Source organism: Rattus rattus, chromosome 2, assembly GCF_011064425.1.
Source record: "Rattus rattus isolate New Zealand chromosome 2, Rrattus_CSIRO_v1, whole genome shotgun sequence".
Taxonomy (NCBI): domain Eukaryota; kingdom Metazoa; phylum Chordata; class Mammalia; order Rodentia; family Muridae; genus Rattus; species Rattus rattus.
The window spans coordinates 199,587,369-199,608,161 of NC_046155.1; the positions used below are offsets into that span (position 1 = coordinate 199,587,369).

Consider the following 20,793-nt stretch of genomic DNA (forward strand, 5'->3'; position numbering starts at 1 on the left):
CAAGTGCTGTAAGGAAATAATGGGTAAAGATGCTTCTAAAATTATAGTGCCTTACAAGAATGAACAACTGACTGAGCTCCTGTTAGATCCAGAAGATTGACAGATTATGCTAATTAACTTTACAGGCCAGAGTTTACACTATTTGCCCAGTCATCCTTTGTTACAACTTTTGAAATCTCTACAGATTATCTTCCCCTTACAGTAGTCTGTTGAGTCTTTGCCCAATGCAGCTTTTGCTTTTACTGATGGAACTGCAAAAGGCAAGGCTGTAACTATCATTAATGGTGAAACTTTTACTCAAAAAAACCTTTGAAACTTCTGCACAGAGGACAGAACTAATCACTATAATTTTTGCCTTTACTAAGTTACAAGACTGTCCTTTTCTTCTCTACTCTGATTAACAATATGTAGTTAAAGTTTTCCCAGCCATTGAAACCACTACTCTGGCTCTAAACAAAACTACCATATCTTCACTTTTATTTAAGTTGCAACTTTTTTACACAGCAGAATTTCCCTGAATTTTGTAAGGCATCTTTAGACACACATTAATCTGGGCCCTTACAGAAGGCGATTGGCTAGCTGATCCTGCTACATGCCCTGTGTTTGCTCAGCTTAGAGCAAGCAGAAACTAGTTATAAAATTCATCATCAAAACTCTTATGGTTAATGTTATCTATTAGTTTAACAAGACAGGCTGCCAGAGAAGAACAATTTCCCAGAAGCCCACCATTCTCTGCTTATGGGAGTAACTGCAGAATACTCAGGCCTAAGGACATTATGCATGATCCTTCTTTAGGCAAACTTTCTTTTGTCCATGTATGTGTGGAAACCTTCCTACATGCCATATTCATCTCAGCAAGAACAATATTATTAGAAAACAAATTCATGCTCTGTAAGAATATTAATTACTCTCAACTACTGAACAATCTCTTTCGCTTATGTAAACATAGATTTTAAAGGAATTTGGCCAAAAATCACAGTTAATGCAGAATGTTTTTATGGAAGAAACTTAAATGATCGAGATGTTATAAAATGGTAGTATACGTAATAAAGTTGAAACTGCCAACATAGTCTAACCAAAGGACGAGGATTGGGCTATGGTAAACTTTCCCTAAGTATGGCTGGTCCCTAATATCATGCCAAACAAGGCTTCCTCTAGAGTCTGCATATTCACTTTGTGCCTGCACCACATTAAGTTACTCCTTCTCCTCCTCTTAAACACTCTCACTAGGAGGGAAAGGATATTGCAGAACAGTTGAGAATGAAGGCTGCATCCTCACAGATCAGTGCCTCTCATACGAGTCAGTACACTTTCAGGTAGGTTTCCATGTAACAGACATGTATGTACACAGTTATTTCACATATTGAAAATCTAGCTATGTTCAGAAATTCTATCCTTGTGGTTACTGGCAATGCCCTCACTGCAGCATTCAGGAGGAGGACAGACCACTACTGACCTCATTCTAAACAGACTTGCGAATCAAGTGTCTAGGTGAATGTACTGCTTGTTGACTCTAGTTTCTCTAGCTGTATCACTGGGTTAACACACTGCCTGGAATAGAAGAATTGAATAGGAACTTAACACAGTCTCGGCTCTGAAACAGATTTCTTGTCAATCAGTATGCATTATGGAAGCATGAAGTCTTCCTTGTGATGGGGTTTGTACCTTTGTCTCAAGCATGAACTGCACTGGAACAAACCTTCCCAAGAAGAGACGGGCATTCTTAGTGCTCAATCGTTCCAATGTAAGGTTCAATGTCTCTACCACAGTGAGCTCATTTGACAATCCTAAGGACATATTTCTGATGCCTTTGTATTCAAGGAAGAATCATCTCAGTGCTCTGCTTAGAAGTGAGGGAAGTTCGAGACAGATACCAAATGTTTAAATAGTGTCATACATGAACAATGACATGATCAGTGGAGAGAGAAAATTCGATAAGGAACATCAAAGGGAACAAGGGAAATCCTATAGTGCACAGTGTACCAAGAGTCGATATACACACCAGTGTGAGCCCAGGAGCTCTGTGTCTCTTCTTGGGAGATGACGACGATGAGAAAAGCCTGTGCTCAGAGAACACCTGGTGGTGACTAGTTTTGAATTCCCATTCTTCTGTCTTAAGCACCTGAAATGCTGTATGTCAGGCAGGGTTATCAAGCATGGTTCAATAAGAAATTCGCAGTCCTAATTAGTTTCCTGCTTCCTTATTTTTAAGTAAAGCAAACCATGGAAGATTTCCCTTGTGTTAGTATGATTTTATAAGTCGATTTGAGCTTTAAAATCGAGTTTTAGCAGAAATAACTAGTAAATGTGATAAACATTACTTGAAAGGCTCGACTCATAGACTAACATCGTGCGCTGATACCACAGCACTTTCAAAAAGCACGAATGCCCTGTGGCTGCCCATGTGCGGAAGACTCCTTTCATAACAACTTCACTTGCACACAGCAGGTCAGATACCCAGGCAGTACACAGAACTCCTCTGGCTTCTTCCTGGAAGTCCTTTGCACTGACTTGTGGGAAATGTAGTCTCAACAATTATGACGTCACCAAAAGAGGCTGTTGGTATCAAACTTCCGGATTCTTCTTAAACCTCGCTTCTCCCCAAAGTTAAGCTTGCTCAGACTGGGTTTGGATCTCTGACATTGAGGTTGGTGCAGGGAGCAGCGCCGTCCTGTAGATCTGATGGGCTGTGCAGTGTGGCGGGTTGGGTGAGGAGGGAGCTGACTTGGGTTTGTTGTGAAACAAGGGAAGCTGCTGACCTGGAGGTGCTGACCTAGGCTGGGCCACTGCGCCTGGGCGCAGGTTTGACCGGGGAGAATGTTTGAAACAAGAGGATTGCAAGAGCAGGCTGGGTCTGATGACTGCATGTGCAAAGATGCTAAAGGAAGCTCACTCAACTTTGCTGGAGAGCCTGCTCTGCCTAGCTGACCCCGTGCTCACTTGACTATAGTCTCAAGACTTACAGAACTTCCCTAACTTCCTAGTGTCCAGGGACAGAGAGTCGTGTGAGAGCAACTGTTGTGTGGGATGTTGGTTCCTTTTCCTTAGTAATGAATTGTTAGATTTATGGATGCCTCGGGTTGAGTAGGAATTTCTAATATACGCCGCTGTGACCTGAGTCTTAGGTATGTCTCCACAGAATAATCTTGGAATTGGTATGAACCTGTGTTTGCACAATCCAAATAATTGTGGATTTTATACTTAAGATTAAATATCATTAGACAGTAATACCCCAATAATCCTGAGTATGTGTTTTTTTTTTCCAAAATCTGGACTGCTTTTCTGATAGGATAGGTGACTGGTGTGATGAGAGAAAGAACACTGGGAGGGGCTGGAATGTCTGAAAGGGAAGGGGGAAATGCCTCTGCTAATCTGCGGGCTCTGTTACCACATGATTTATTTCTGTCTATTCACATTATCAGCAGTAGACTCTCTTAAATGTACCCTGTCCCTCAACGTGAATTTCTGGTTCACTGTTGCTCCCTGAATAGTTCTAGAAAGGATTCCTCAAGTTTTTGTACTGTGTTTGAGAGACTTTCAAAAGCCATGGCACACTGGGGATCTTATGATTTATACATAGTAGGTTTCTGTTCATGCAAAATGCACAGCTCTCCTCCTGAAGGGTTAAGAGAACTGTTTAGTCCAGAGCCATTTGGCCATGATCTGAGAACACAGATTTAGTTTAATCCAAATTCCATGCTCCAACGTGGAATCAGTTTCATGGCTTTACAGAACAAATAATTTCATTGACCAAGGAAAGTTTAAAATACATTGGTATGCATCCGCTAGAGGCATGTACTATGAGACATGGGAGATACCCTATTCACCTAAGATACCATCTGATGAGATTTTAGGTTTTGCACTGATAGAATCTCATGTTCTGCCAAGTTAGATTATGACCGGTTTTAAATCTATTGTCACAAGCCGTGAGGTCCACTACAGAGTGAGGCAAGAACTTATGATCTCTACAGGGTCAAACCGGCCCAAGGTAAGGCGGCTAGCTACCCCTGAACCTGCAAAATTCCAGGCTCTGACCCTCAATGAACTTGCACATGGGTCATCAGTCTCCACACATAGACTCCTTTCAAGAGATTTTCATTCACAGCCAGACACAGGGTTTTGTTTTTCAGGATTTCTCCTCTACAGACCCTCTCCCTATCTCGGGTGACCTTCCTTATATTGTCATTCTTCAGTCACACAGAGTGTTAGTGAGCCGGAACTTGGCTTACGGCATTCAAGTCTACTCTCAGGAAGCATGGGCTTCAGACCACCTTGTCCTATCTACTGGGATTTCCAATGAGTTTGTAAACATATATAGAATGACTAGACATTTCCTAGTTAATGTTACTAATCTTTAGGAAAAATATGAATGAACAGTGTATGAAGTTGGAATCGCATGCTACCTTAGACATCAAAGCACACTCCTTACAGCATAGAGAGGGTACAGCAGCCTGGGCCATTTTATTTTTTAATATGAAGTTGAATTGTTCATTCAAGGTCTGTAAAGAATTATATGGGAGTTTTGATGAGAAGTGCAATGAATCTGTAGATTCCTTTTGATAAGATGGCCATATTCACTGTTAATCCTTACCCATGCTCATGGGAAATCTTTCAAATGATATCTTGTAGGATACTGAGGGGAAATGCCAGTTTGATCTTTTGTATTGTTTATTTTTTTCTATGAGATCTTGTCATATGGTTTTTAGGAAAAAAGTACAGGCAGGACCTACCAGTCAACCTACCTGCTGCAAAATTAATTGTTGTTTTATTTCTTTTGTGTGTCTGACTTAATAACAGCTTCCTTTAAGCTCTACATTCCTAAACCCAAATATATTATTTTTATTTATATTCTCCTTTTCTGTGATTCTGAGGTCATCTTTATGTGGTTACAAATGAATGTCTTTAGTTTGAATTAATTTTTAAGGATATCATAAAAGGAAAAGAATTAGGAAATTGTGGTACACAGTTTCTCTCTGTTATATTCCTTAATTCACAGCTTAATTTGTGATCTTATTCAGTGATCACAGGATGCAATATGGTCATTTGTGAAAATATAGACAATGTTAGACTTTTGAGCACATTATAAAAAAAGAAAAAGGCAGGGAAGAGGTTGAGAACAACAGATAAGGCTGCCTATTAGTATGCACAGAGATGGTCACTAACACTGGAATCATGGGATGGGGAGGTATGTTGGGAAGAACCTAGTTTAAACCTTTTAGAGACACAGGTGAGGGGCTTGGGAATGAGAAGATGGATGCTGCTCTAGGAGCCCATCAGAGATTTGTAAACAAATTCTTCATGTATTATTCTACTCACTGGCTGCTCACGCTGAGGTCTCTTGGTGCCCTGTCATTTGCATCTCTCTGTACATACTCAGGATGCTGACCTCAGCCCAGAGGTGCTCATCAGATCTGCATCTTCATTGTATTTGTCATTATGAGTGTGCATACTAGGTTAAGAAGTACCTTCTCCATTACCATAGCTCTCTAATGTGAGAAATATGTGTAATGTGCACTGTAATATAATGCAAGGAGGGGACACTAAAGTATTTTTTTTTTTGGAATTTCCTATTTTTTATTGTGCTGGCTAGATTATTGTGCACTTTAAACAAACTTTACTTATGTGACTATAGGAAATAACAATTTAGGAAACATCTCCCTAAGATCGGCTGTGTGTCAGCCTGTATAACATTTTCCTAGTGAAGGACAGAACATGGCACAACCTGATTTGTGAGGTGCTACACCTGGGCTGGTGGCTCTGGGTTCTATAAAGAAGCTAGCTGAGTAAGCCATGTACAGAAAGCCCTTTAATAGAACTCCTTCATTATTTCTAAAGCATCTCCTGCCTGCAGGTTTCTCTCCTGTTTGAGACCCTGTACTGACTTTCTTCAATGATGAACCATGCTATGGAAGTATAAGCCCAATAATCCCTTTCTTCTCAAAGCTAATTTTTGATCAGAGTTTCATGACAAGAATAGAAGCTCTAACTAAGGTATTTATGTGTTTGTATTTTGTTACCTTTTATGTCTAAGAGATTGTCCAATTCTTTGTAACTGGAGTTACACACAGTTGTGAGTACCCATGTGACATCTAGGAATCAAACCCATGTCCTTTGGAAAAGTAGCCAGTAATCTTTTTGTTTGTTTGTTTTTTGTTTTTTTTTTTGTTTTGTTTTGTTTTTTGTTTTATAGCCAGTAATCTTAACTGCTGAGCCATTTCTCCAGCCCCAACACACTGTTTTGTAGTTGACCTTTTTCTCCAGTTTACTGTTCTTAGATGTATTATACTGTAGAAGTTTCTAATATTTTCTGTGATCTACTTCACTTAAAACAACACCAGATGAGAAGTATTTTAGGATTCTTCCTTACTTATATCAGAAGTATTTACAGCTCTCCTCTCACTTAGGGCCACCTTTATATTTATATGCAGAAGCACATGATGCCTCTTTGTATACATGTTATTGATGGTTCTAACTTGCATAATGTGTAAGTTAATTGTGGTTATTTCTATCCCAGTTTAGCTTCCAAATGAATGAGACTCATACTATGATTGAGCTTTTGCTCAATTACTGGGGGATTAATGCCTAATCTATTTTTCTAAAGCTAGACTATTTCCCCTGCTGTTCTTCCCAATTCCTTGCTGACAGTCTTTCCTGAATAAATTCTGCTCCATCAATGTTTCCTGAGGTTTGAGGATCCTTTCACTTGGGCATGTGCTACTGATCTATCATGTCTAACGGAGACCTCATGTCTTCCCATCTTCCCCTTCTCCTTATTTCTCCTCCTCATCATGATCCTTACTTTGACTCCCAGCCTGGTCACTGAAGCCCTATCAACCTCTATTTTTTCCACATAATTAGCTGTTACCAGTTTTATTTAACCAATAGTTTTAAATTTGAGAGCAAGGTTTACAAAATAAATGAAGGTGTACTTTAGAATTTGCTTGTCTTGTGACAGAAAGATCTTATGGTATTGATATAGCACTTGAACATGTAGAAGCACCAGATCGACCTCCAACAATGTGTGGTGTTTCTTCATTTTTTGTTTTTCAGGAAATGCTTTCATTCAGGGATGTGGCCATTGATTTCTCTGCAGAGGAGTGGGAATGCCTAGACCTTGCTCAGTGGAAATTGTACAGGGATGTGATGTTGGAGAATTACAACAACCTTGTATTCTTGGGTGAGGAAAACTTCCATGATGAATTCTTAATTAATTGTCACTATGAAACTTGTTCCCTTTGTACAATACCTCATGGGAGCTTGTGCTTCCAACAATATCTGTTTACAGGGCTACTTTTAAAGAAACTTAACATTATTCATATACCTTAGAACTATTTCTTCTGGTGTTGGCTCCCCCTCCCCCCATAAAAGTCTTTTATTAGAAAGTAAGTTGTCACATACTTCAGTTTTAAGAGTTGTCCTGGTAACTAAGGGATATGAAGCTTAGGACCTAGAAGTGCTAAGTTTCTCCTAAGGATTCTGGAGTGCCCATCAGAAAACATGTGAAAAATTAATCCCCTATACTCCTTTATTGTATCTTCTCATTCCTTATACACATAGTCCTGGAAAGGACCATTTTATTCCCCAGGAGAATTGCTGTTGTTCCCTTTTCCCGAAAACAGGTCTTGCTTCCTGTAAGCCATATCTCGTCACATTTCTGGAGCAAATACAAGAGCCTTCAGATGTGAAGGGAAGAGCAACTACCACTATGCACCCAGGTATGTCTGAAGGGAGCCTATCACAGAACAGAGTGGGAAATTCTAAGATCTAATATAAAGCCACTGAAACACAATATTGTGGTATAAGTCATCTTTTAAAGCTCTAATATTCTATATTTTTATGTGAAAGGACATTATCTAATGTTACGGATGCTTTGAGTCTCATAAGCTTTGCTATCTTCTACCATGAGATTAACTTGAGACAGCCAAGTCTCTGTCATTTCTAAGTAGTCTTTAACTTGGATGTTTATTTTTTTTTTTATGTAAGATGTAAAACCTGCATTTAAAAATGTGTACATGCACTTTTTAAAGTGAAGATTTGTCTCTATTCCTGGCTAGCTCCAAAATGAAAGAGACATAAACTGTAAGATTTATTTGATAAGATTCACAAGTCAATGACTGGGCGGTTAATAATCAATTCTAATCTTCTAAATTAATTTGGCTACCTCCCAGCCAAAATTCTAAGAATACTTGCATTTTTTTTTTTTTTATTGCTCTGGCTCTCTGGGCTTCATGTGTCCTTACCTGTTGTTTCTCCGGACCCCTTCCTTATAGTGATTTCTTTCCTCCCCTCCCCTTTCTCTCCTTCCCCCCTCCCCCCCTTTTCTCTCTCACCTCCCTCCTCCACATTCTCTCTGTCTCTTCTTCCTTGGGCTGGCAGGTGATCAACTCTTTCCTCCCTGCAGTTGGTCTACTGGCTGGTCAGTTTTTTTGGTTTTTTTGTTTGTTTGTTTTTTGTTTTTTAAGAAAAAAATGGATTTTAATTCTAATCTTAGTACCTAATATAAGTTGTACTTTTTTCTTTATTAACTTGAGTATTTCTTATTTACATTTCTTTTTTTCAGATTTAAATTTTAATTTTTTTCCCATCTTTATTAACTTGAGTATTTCTTATTTACATTTCGATTGTTATTCCCCTTCCCGGTTTCCCGGCCAACATCCCCCAACCCCTCTCCCTCCCCTTCTATATGGGTGTTCCCCTCCCCTTCTATATGGGTGTTCTCCACCCCATCCTCCCCCCATTACCACCCTTCCTCCCAACAATCACGTTCACTGGGGGTTCAGTCTTGGCAGGACCCAGGGCTTCCCCTTCCACTGGTGCTCTTACTAGGATATTCATTGCTACCTATGAGGTTGGAGCCCAGGGTCAGTCCATGTATAGCCTTTCAGTAGTGGCTTAGTCCTGGAAGCTCTGGTTCGTTGGCATTGTTGTTCATATGGGGTCTCAAGACCCTTCAAGCTCTTCCAGTCCTTTCTCTGATTCCTTCAACGGGGGTCCCGTTCTCAGTTCAGTGGTTTGCTGCTGGCATTCGCCTATGTATTTGCTGTATTCTGGCTGTGTCTCTCAGGAGAGATCTACATTCGGTTCCTGTCAGCCTGCACTTATTTGCTGTATATATATGGGCCACATGTGGGGCAGGCTCTGAATGGGTGTTCCGTCTGCCTCTGTTCTAAACTTTGCCTCCCTCTTCCCTCCCAGAGGTATTCTTGTTCCCCTTTTAAAGAAGGAGTGAAGCATTCGCATTTTGGTCATCCTTCTTGAGTTTCATGTGTTCTGTGCATCTAGGGTAATTCGAGCATTTGGGCTAATATACACTTATCAATGAGCGCATACCATGTGTGTTTTTCTGTGATTGGCTTACCTCACTCAGGATGATATCTTCCAGATCCATCCATTTGCCTATGAATTTCATAAAGTCATTGTTTTTGATAGCTGAATAATATTCCATTGTGTAGATGTACCACATTTTCTGTATCCATTCCTCTGTTGAAGGGCATCTGGGTTCTTTCCAGCTTCTGGCTATTATAAATAAGGCTGCGATGAACATAGTGGAGTACGTGTCTTTTTTATATGTTGGGGCATCTTTTGGGTATATGCCCAAGAGAGGTATAGCTGGGTCCTCAGGTAGGTCAATGTCCAATTTTCTGAGGAACCTCCAGACTGATTTCCAGAATGGTTATACTGCTCTGCAATCCCACCAACAATGGAGGACTGTTCCTCTTTCTCCACATCCTCGCCAGCATCAGCTGTCACCTGAGTTTTTGATCTTAGCCATTCTCACTGGTGTGAGGTGAAATTTCAGGGTTGTTTTGATTTGCATTTCCCTTATGACTAAAGATGTTGAACATTTCTTTAGGTGTTTCTCAGCCATTCAGCGTTCCTCAGCTGCGAATTCTTTGTTTAGTTCTGAACCCCATTTTTTAATAGGGTTATTTGTCTCCCTGCAGTCTAACTTCTTGAGTTCTTTGTATATTTTGGATATAAGCCCTCTATCAGTTGTGGGATTGGTAAAGATCTTTTCCCAATCTGTTGGCTGTCATTTTCTCCTAACAACAGTGTCCTTTGCCTTACAGAAGCTTTGCAGCTTTATGAGATCCCATTTGTCGATTCTTCATCCTAGAGCATAAGCCATTGCTGTTTTGTTCAGGAAATTTTCTCCTGTGCCCATGTGTTTGAGATGCTTCCCTACTTTTTCTTCTATTAGTTTGAGTGTACCTGGTTTAATGTGGAAGTCCTTGATCCACTGGGACTTAAGCTTTGTACAGGGTGAAAAGAATGGATCGATCTGCATTCTTCTACATGCTGACCTCCATTTGAACCAGCACCATTTGCTGAAAATGCTATCTTTTTTCCATTGGATGGTTTTGGCTCCTTTGTCAAAAATCAAGTGACCATGGATGTGTGGGTTCATTTCTGTCCTCAATTCTATTCCACTGGTCTATCTGTCTGTCTCTGTACCAATACCATGCAGTTTTTATCACTATTGCTCTGTAATACTGCTTGAGTTCAGGGATACTGATTCCCCCTGAAGTCCTTTTATTGTTGAGGATAGTTTTAGCTATCCTGGGTTTTTTGTTATTCCAGATGAATTTGCAAATTGTTCTGTCTAACTCTTTGAAGAATTGGATTGGTATTTTGATGGGGATTGCATTGAATCTGTAGATCGCTTTTGGTAAAATGGCCATTTTTACTATATTAATTCTGCCAATCCATGAGCATGGAAGATCTTTCCATCTTCTGAGGTCTTCTTCAATTTCTTTCTTCAGAGGCTTGAAGTTCTTATCGTACAGATATTTCACTTGCTTGGTTGAAGTCACACCGAGGTATTTTATATTATTTGGGACTATTATGAAGGGTGTCGTTTCCCTAATTTCTTTCTTGGCTTGTTTCTCTTTTGTGTAGAGGAAGGCTACTGATTTATTTGAGGTAATTTTATACCCAGCCGCTTTGCTGAAGGTGTTTATCAGGTTTAGTAGTTCTCTGTTGGAACTTTCGGAAGCACTTAAATATACTATCATATCATCTGGCAAGTAGTGATATTTTGACTTCTTCTTTTCCAATCTGTATCCCTTTGGTCTCCTTTTGTTGTCTGATTGCTCTGGCTACAACTTCAAGAACTATATTGAATAAGTAGGGAGAGAGTGGGCAGCCTTGTCTAGTCCCTGATTTTAGTGGGATTGCTTCAAGTTTCTCTCCATTTAGTTTAATGTTAGCTACTGGTTTGCTGTATATGGCTTTTACTATGTTTATTTAGGTATGGGCCTTGAATTCCTGTTCTTTCCAGGACTTTTATCATGAAGGGGTGTTGAATTTTGTCAAATGCTTTCTCAGCATCTAGTGAAATGATCATGTGGTTTTGTTCTTTCAGTTTGTTTATATAATGGATCACGTTGATGGTTTTCCATATATTAAACCATCCCTGCATGCCTGGGATGAAGCCTACTTGATCATGGCGGATGATTGTTTTGATGTTCTCTTGGATTGGGTTTGCAAGAATTTTATTATTTTTGCCTCAATATTCATAAGGGAAATTGGTCTGAAGTTCTCTTTCTTTGTTGTGTCTTTCTGTGGTTTAGGTATAAGAGTAATTGTGGCTTCATAGAAGGAATTCGGTAGCACTCCATCTGTTTCAACTTTGTGAAATAGTTTGGAATTGGTATGAAGTCTTCTATGAAGGTCTGATAGAATTCCGCACTGAAGCCGTCTGGACCTGGGGTCTTTTTGTTTGGGAGACCTTTAATGACTGCTTCTATTTCTTTAGGAGTTATGGGGTTGTTTAAATGGTTTATCTGTTCCTGATTTAACTTCGGTACCCGGTATCTGTCTAGGAAATTGTCCATTTCCTCCAGATTTTCAAGTTTTGTTGAATATAGGCTTTTATAGTAGGATCTGATGATTTTTTGAATTTCCTCTGATTCTGTAGTTATGTCTCCCTTTTCATTTCTGAATTTTTTAATTTGGACACACTCTCTGTGTCATCTCGTTAGTCTGGCTAAGGGTTTATCTACCTTTTGGTTCTGTTGACTCTTTGTATGGTCCTTTTTGTTTCTACTTGGTTGATTTCAGCTCTGAGTTTGATTATTTCCTGCCTTCTACTCCTCCTGGGTGTATTTACTTCTTTTTGTTCTAGAGCTTTTAGGTATGCTGTCAAGCTGCTGATATATGCTCTCTCCTGTTTCTTTCTGTAGGCACTCAGAGCTGTGAGTTTTCCTCTTAGCACAGCTTTCATTGTGTCCCACAAGTTTGGGTATGTTGTCCCTTCATTTTCACTAAATTCTAAGAAGTCTTTAATGTCTTTCTTATTTCCTTCTTGGTCAGGTTATCATTGAGTAGAGCATTCTTCAACTTCCATGTATATGTGGGCGTTCTTCCCTTATTTTTATTGAAGACCGGCTTTAGCCTGTGGTGGTCTGATAGGACGCATGGGATTATTTCTATCTTTCTGTATCTGTTGAGGCCTGTTTTATGAACAATTATATGGTCAATATATGAGAAAGTACCATGCGGTGGTGAGAAGAAGGTATATCCTTTTATTTTAGGATAGAATGTTCTATAAATATCTGTTAAGTCCATTTGCTTCATGACTTCTCTTAGTCTGTCAATGTCTCTGTTTAATTTCTGTTTCCATGATCTGTTCATTGATGAGAGTGTGGTGTTGAAATCTCCTACTATTATTGTGTGAGGTGCAATATGTGCTTTGAGCTTTAGTAAGGTTTCTTTTACGTATGTAGATGCCCTTGTATTTGGAGCATAGATATTTAGGATTGAGAGTTCATCTTGGTGGATTTTTCCTTTGATGAATATTAAATGTCCTTCCTTATCTTTTTTGATGACTTTTAGTTGAAAATCTATTATTAGAATGGCTACTCCAGCTTGCTTCTTCAGACCATTTGCTTGGAAAGTTGTTTTCTAGCCTTTGACTCTGAGGTAGTATCTGTCTTTGTCTCTGAGGTGTGTTTCCTGTAGGCATCAGAATGCAGGGTCCTCATTGCATATCCAGTTTGTTAATCTCTGTCTTTTTATTGGGGAGTTGAATCCATTGATGTTGAGAGATATTAAGGAATAGTGATTGTTGCTTCCTTTTATATTCGTATTTGGATATAAGATTATGTTTGTGTGCTTTTCTTCTCTCTCTTTTTTTTAAAGGTTTATTTACTTATATATAATAAATACACTATAGCTGTCTTCAGACACACCAGAAGAGGGAATCGGTTCCCATTACAGATGGATGTGAGCCACCATGCAGTTGCTGGTATTTGAACTCAGGACCTCTGGGAGAACAGACAGTGTTCTTAACCACTGAGCCATCTCTCCAGCCCGCTTTTCTTCTCTTTATTTTGTTGCCAAGATGATTAGTTTCTTCCTTTTTCTAGGGTGTAGCTTGCCTCCTTATGTTGGGCTTTACCATTTGTTATCCTTTGTTGGACTGGATTTGTAGAAAGATTTTGTGTAAATTTGGTTTTGGCATGGAATATCTTATTTTCTCCATCTATGTTAATTGAGAGTTTTGCTGAATACAGTAACCTGGGCTGGCATTTGTGTTCTCTTAGGGTCTGTATGACATCTGTCCAGGATCTTCTGGCTTTTATAGTCTCTGGTGAGAAGTCTGGTGTGATTCTGATAGGTCTGCCTTTATATGTTACTTGACCTTTTTCCCTTACTGCTTTTAATATTCTTTCTTTGTTTTGTGCATTTGGTGTTTTTACTATTATGTGATGGGAGGAGTTTCTTTTCTGGTCCAATCTATTTGGAGTTCTGTAGGCTTCTTGTATGTTTATGGGCATCTCTTTCTGTAGGTTAGGGAAGTTTTTTCTATAATTATATTGAAAATATTTACTGGTGCTTTAAGCTAGGAGTCTTCACTCTATTCTATACCTATCATCCTTAGGTTTGATCTTCTCATTGAGTTCTGTATGTTTTGGACCAGTAGCTTTTTCCGTTTTACATTTTCTTTGACCGTTGTGTCGGTGATTTCTATGTAATCTTCTGCTCCTGTGATTCTCTCTTCTATCTCTTGTATTCTGTTGGTGATGCTTGTATCTATGGCTCCTTGTCTCTTCCTTTGGTTTTCTATATATCCAGGGTTGTCTCCCTTTGTGCTTTCTTTATTGCTTCTATTTCCATTTTTAATTCCTTCACCTGTTTGATTGTGTTTTCCTGGAATTCTTTCAGGGATTTTTGTGATTCCTCTCTATAGGCTTCTACTTGTTTATTTATGTTTTCCTGCATTTCCCTAAGGGAGTTCTTCATGTCTTTCTTGAAGTCCTCCCATCAGCATGATCAAATGTGATTTTAAATCTAGATCTTGCTTTTCTGGTATGTTTGGATATTCAGTGTTTGCTTTGGTGGGAGAATTGGGCTCCCATGATGCCATGTAGTCGTGGTTTCTGTTGCTTGGGTTCCTGAGCTTGCCTCTCACCATCAGGTTGTCTCTGGTGTTACCTTGTACTGCTATTTCTGACACTGGCTAGACCGTCTTATAGGACTGTGTTTCAGGAGTGCTGTAGACCTGTTTTCCTGTTTTCTTTTCTGACTGGTCAGTTTTATTGACAAGTTAGATAATACAATGAGAACAATCTTTACACAAAATTCTTAGAATAAGCACTACAGTACCGTGTATGGATGGCAAGTAGATATGAGGCAGAAAAATCGGTATTTGAATAATTCAAGGATAATCTTTAAATACTGCACCAACACATCATGCCTAAACATTGCAAAAACTTCTTTCTTGAACCCTTGAAATTTATTATTCATAACTATGCAAACTAAACTCTTTACTAATACTTTATCCCTACATCATATACATACAATATATTATATACATATAATATATACAATATAGAAGCATTGTTTGTTCCAGTATGTTGAAAGTTAGAATATTTTATACTTTGTTTTCAACTAGTCATAAAATTTCTGTATTTGTTAGGGGCTGATTTGCAATTACAGAATCGGTTTTCTTAGTTAATATTTTGTTTTGCTTATATTTTGATTAATGTTCCTTTGATTAATATTCCTTTGTTTCCACGTTCTGTGTGGTCATGCTCTTCTTTTAATGGAAGGTTGTTGTATAATTAAAAAACAACCCATGCTATCACTGGCTACTTTCCAGCCCTTGTAGTTTCCCCTCTCCCATGGCTAATGTCATGCAGCTTCCATCCAACTTCTTTCAGTTCGCTTTCCTCCCAACAGCTTGTATCTTTCCAGCTATCTCCTCCCTGTGGTTAACTGTCACAAATTCCCATAAGGCAAGACCTTCCTTTGTGCATCAAAACTCTACAGGATTGTAATTTATTAATCAGATATAAATTCTCAACTCACAAAATGCCCACACAGTGAAATCAGAGCCAATTGATATTGACATGAGCCTCCCTCCTATGTTGGACAAATTGTCCTATATTATTCTATCCCATTTCTGACATTCTATTTCAAGCCACATGAATCTGGTTTGCCTTCTTCCTCCATCTTCTCTGTCCTCTATCAGTCTCTCCCCTGTCCTCTCTCCTTGAAACTCTCAGGACCGCCTTCCTTTTTCATTGCCTAATCACAGACTCTAGTATTATATTTCCCCAGCTTTCACCTACATATCAACAGCAATCCACAGAAGGTTACATGATTTTCACTTATTCTGTTTTAACTCAGGCTTCATTGAATACAGGTTTAGAAATTTGAATGTAGCTTATCATTTATAAAGACAAATTCAAGTATGAGTATATGTTTGTTTTTAAAAAAAAGAAATATTGTAAATGTACAGAATTTTGCTCTGCTTCCATTCATTTCTCAATCCTTCCTCACCAGGGGGAAAATGTTGTACCTGCAAAGTATGTGGCAGAGTCTTTGAGTGGACAAAAGTGTTTCAAAATCACCAGATAATTGATTTAGGAGTGAAGGGCTACGAGTGTGAAGAATGTACCAAGTACACCCATATTCCATCATTACTTCCTGAAGAAAAAACAATTCATACAGTAGAAAAACCTTACAAATGTGAAGTTTGTGGAAAGGCCTTCTGCATCCCATTATTACTTTCGAAACACAAGATAATTCATACAGGAGAGAATCCCTATAAGTGTGATGTGTGTGGCAAGGCCTTCCAACATCCTTCAAGACTTTCCAGACATAAGAAAATTCATTCAGGAGACAAACCATACAAGTGTGAAGTATGTGGGAAGGCCTTCCACTTTCCATCGTTACTTTTGGTACACAAGAGAATTCATACTGGAGAAAAACCCTACAAGTGTGAAGTATGTGGCAAGGCCTTCCATTATCCATCAATACTCTCTAAACACAAGCGAATTCATACAGGAGAGAAACCCTACAAGTGTGAAGTATGTGGCAAGGCCTTCCACATTTCTTCATTTCTTTCCAAACACAAAATAATTCATAGAGGAGAAAAACCATACAAGTGTGATATATGTGGCAAGGCCTTCCATTATCCATCAAGACTTTCCAACCATAAGAAAATTCATTCAGGAGAGAAACCATACAAGTGTGAGGTATGTGGAAAGGCCTTCCGTATTTTATCACTACTTTCTAAGCACAAGATAATACATACAGAAGAAAATCCCTACAAGTGTGAAGTATGTGGCAAGGCTTTCGATTATCCATCAAGACTTTCTACCCATGCAAAAATGCATACAGGAGAGAAACCATACAAGTGTGAAGTCTGTGGAAAGGCCTTCCGCTCTCTGTCATCGCTTTCTAAACACAGGAGAATTCATACAGGAGATAATTACTATAACAGGGAAGTATGTGGTAAGGCTTTTATTTATCCTTTAAGACTTTCTAAACATAAGAAAATTTGTACAGGAGAGAAGCCCTACAAGTGTGAAGTATGTGGCAAGGCCTTCAATGATTCATTAGTACTTTCTAAACATAGGGCGATTCATACAGGAGAAAAACTTTACAAGTGTGATGTATGTGGCAAGGCCTTCTATTATCCATCAAGACTTTCCAATCATAGGAAGATTCATTCAGGAGAGAAACCATACCAGTGTGAAGAATGTGGCAAGGCGTTTTGTTTTCCATCATCACTATCTAAACACAAGAGAATTCACACAGGAGAGAAACCATACAAGTGTAAAGAATGTGGCAAGGCCTTCCGCTCTCTGTCATCACTTTCTAAACATAGGAGAATTCATACAGGAGAGAAACCCTACAAGTGTGAAGTATGTGGCAAAGCCTTCCACTACCCATCGTTACTTTCTAAACACAAAATAACTCATACAGAAGAAAAACCCTACAAGTGTGAAGTTTGTGGCCAGGGGTTCCATGTTCCATCAAAACTTTCTCATCACAAGATAATTCATACAGGAGAAAGCCCCTACAAGTGTGAAGTATGTGGCAAGGCCTTCTGCATTCCATTATTACTTTCTAAACACAAGATAAGTCATACAGGAGAGAATCACTATAACAGTCAACTATGTAACAAGGCCTTCATTTATCCTTCACGACTTTCTAAACATAAAAAGATTCATACAAGAGTAAAACCATACAAGTGTGAAGTATGTGGAAAGGCCTTCCGCTTTCCATCATTACTATTAATACACAAGGGAATTCATACTGGAGAAAAACCCTACAAGTGTGAAGAATGTGGGAAGGCCTTCTATTATCCATCATTACTTTCTAAACACAAGAGAGTTCATACAGGAGAAAAACCATACCAGTGTGAAATATGTGGCAAGGGCTTCCATGTTTCATCATCACTATCTAAACACAGGATAATTCATACTGGAGAGAAGCCATTCAAGTGTGAAGTATGTGAGAAGGCCTTCCGCTTTTCGTCATCACTATCTAAACACAAGAGAATTCATACAGGAAAGAAACCCTACAAATGTGAAGAATGTGGCAAGGCCTTCCATTTTCCATCGTTACTTTCTAAACACAAGATAAGTCATACTCGAGAAAAACCCTACAATTGTGACCTATGTGGCAAGGCCTTCCATTATTCATCATTACTCTCCAAACACAAGATGATTCATACAGGAGAAAAACCTCACAAGTGTGATATTTGTGGCAAGGCCTTCCATTATCCTTCAAAACTTTCCAACCATAAGAAAATTCATACAGGAGAGAAACCATACAAGTGTGAAGTATGTGGAAATGTCTTCTGTTTTGCCTCGTCACTTTCTAAACACAAGAGAATTCACACAGGAGAGAATCCATACAAGTGTGATGTGTGTGGCAAAGCCTTCTATTACCCATCATTACTTTGTCATCACAAGATAATTCATACAGGAGAAAAACCCTACAAGTGTGAAGTTTGTGGCAAGGCCTTCCATTATCCATCATTACTTTCTAAACATAAGATAATTCATACAGGAAAGAAACCCTACAAGTGTGAAGTATGTGGCAAAGCCTTCCATTATCCATCACGACTTTCCAAACATAAAAAAATTCATGGGGCTGGAGAGATGGCTCAAGAGTTAAGGGAACTGGCTACTCTTTCAGAGGTCCTGAGTTCAATTCCCAGCAACCACATGGTGGCTCACAACCATGTATGATGGAATCTGTTTCCTCTTATGCTATATAGGTTTTCATGCCAGTAGAGCACTCATATAAATAAAATAAAAAATCATACAAACCATATTAGTGTGAAGCATTGGAAGCAATTACTTCCAATGTCCAGCATTATTTTCTAACCTCAAGAGAAGTCATTCAGAGAAACCCTGCAAGTATGAAGTATATATCCTGGCCTTCTGTTGTCAATAATTACTCTCTGAACACAGAATTCACACAGCAGAAAAACTTTACAATTGTTAAGGGCAAGTCAACTCCTTTAGAATTTGCCAGATTCTACTCATTTCAAACCATACATATATGAGGAATGTGGAAAAGCAATCTCTACAAATATATACCAATGTTTACACAAATTAACTCACAATGTGGTGACATTTACAAATGCAAAGAACACATCCAAATGCTCAACAAAAACATTAGGGGTCATCAAGAAATCCATTCTGCCTAGAAACCATACAAATCTAAAGAATGTGGCAGATACTTTAGAAGTTCCATAGCATGGTCCCAACTCAGGATAATTCCTACTGGAGAGAAACATTACAATTGGATAATGTGGCCAAAACTATTACCAGTCTTCTGGTCTTAAGCAACAGTCAAGAATTTCTCTGTGAGAGAAACCACACAAGTCTGAAGAACATTCCAAGGTCTTTTTTACTTACTAAGAACTTGTGAAAAACCTCATAATTCCACCTAATAATTCCACATGTGAAAAATGTTGCAAACCCTTGAGTAAACTTTCTTATATTTCTCAACACAAGATAGTTCAAACTGGAGTGAAATAATACAATGTTAATATGTTAGCACATCTACAAACCCTAAAAGTTATCAGCTTCCTGCTGAATAGAAACCATACAAGATTGACAAATGTGGTAAGTAAAACTTTTGGAGTCCTTCACACAATCATGTCAAAAGTACAGCTGTCAGAGTGTGGTTTTTCCTTCTGGATTTGAGCCTAATCCTCCCTTGCTGTCTTTTGTTTCTTCTCTTTTAGAATCAGAACACTTATTCTATACCAGTGAGTAGTAAAATTAGTCACTTGTTCTTATGTTGTAGGAGATCACAGTTAAGAGATTGCCTTTAGTCTCACATGACACATGGATTGTAGTCTTTCATAGTGTTATAATTGTTAAATACTTTGTGGCCTATTTTACTTATGAGGTAAGGGTAAAGTTGGGGAAAAGAGAAGAATTGTTATGATTAAAGCTTTGTGGCTAAAGCTAGCATGATGACTTTGGGAACAAACTTAATTGCCAACAAGACCCATTCCCATGATATTGTTCCCAGTTCTTACAAAATATAAAGAGGTAATTACCTGTGAATGCTGTCCTCTGATCTCCATGCATGGGCTGCCACATTTACATACATACATACATACATGTGCCAAGACAAAATAAACCTAAATTATATTTTGAATTATGTTTGTGTTTTATATTGATGGGTCAAGAGATTACCTCTTATATCTTATATCTCATTTGTTAACTCCATGAGTTCTAGCATGTGAGAAGCAAGACTGATTGTTGATTTGCAATTTCTTCATTAGTTTAATGGACAACAGAAGATCTGGTGATTGTGCTTGGAAGCATAAGCTGGAAATGCTGCAGTATAAAAAAATACCCTGATAACAACTATTCATCGATCTCCTGCTTCCTGACTGTGGATGGAACATGACTACCTGCTTTAAGCTCCTGTTGTCTTTACTTTCTTACATGTGTGGTAGTTGGAGTAAGAGTTGACCTAAGGGCTCAGAGATTTGAATGCTTAGTCATCAGGCAGGAATACTTCTTTAAAAGGATTAAGCAGTGTGGCACCATTGGAGTAAGTGTGTCACTGGGGGTTGTATTTAAGTGTTCAAAAGCTCAAAGCCAGTGTTTCCCTTTTCTTACTGACTATGGATCAAAATGTAAAATTCTCAGCTACTTCATCATATCTGTCTCCACCATGTTCCCTAGCATGCTCCCTACAATAATGATAATGTTCAAAACTTCTGAAACTGTAAACAAGCCCAATAAATGCTTTCTTTCTAATAGTTAACCTGGTTTGGTGCTTCTTCATAGCAATAAGATACACTGCATAAGATACCATGGTAGACAATGACCTTGAACTATGATGCAGATTAACCCCTTTAACTTGCTCCTTACTAAATAATCTTGCCAAATGCAGTTTCAGTGTGACATTTAATACATATGAATCTTATACTTTCTCCCCTTTCCTATTATTGTCCTCCATTTACCCACTTCTCTGTGGAAAGTGTTCTTTCTTCTCTTCACTTATATCTCTACATAC

The 20,793-nt window shown here is 38.6% G+C and overlaps 1 protein-coding gene across 2 annotated transcripts in view; it reads left to right on the forward strand.

Moving 5' to 3' along the window:
• LOC116892895 (zinc finger protein 728-like) overlaps positions 1-20,541 on the forward strand; it is a 68,854-nt gene extending 48,313 nt beyond the window's left edge. Inside the window, exons 1-5 of one of the 2 annotated variants that reach the window (XM_032894806.1) lie at positions 2,558-2,647; positions 7,051-7,177; positions 7,620-7,715; positions 15,793-19,379; positions 20,051-20,541. In XM_032894806.1, coding sequence (XP_032750697.1) covers positions 7,054-7,177; positions 7,620-7,715; positions 15,793-18,494 — 2,922 coding nt within the window. In that variant the 5' untranslated portion in view covers positions 2,558-2,647; positions 7,051-7,053 and the 3' untranslated portion in view covers positions 18,495-19,379; positions 20,051-20,541. Of the gene's footprint in view, positions 1-2,557; positions 2,648-7,050; positions 7,178-7,619; positions 7,716-15,792; positions 19,380-20,050 lie in introns of those variants that run through there. The other variant, XM_032894807.1, reaches the window with a different exon arrangement.
• The last annotated feature ends 252 nt before the right edge of the window (positions 20,542-20,793 follow it).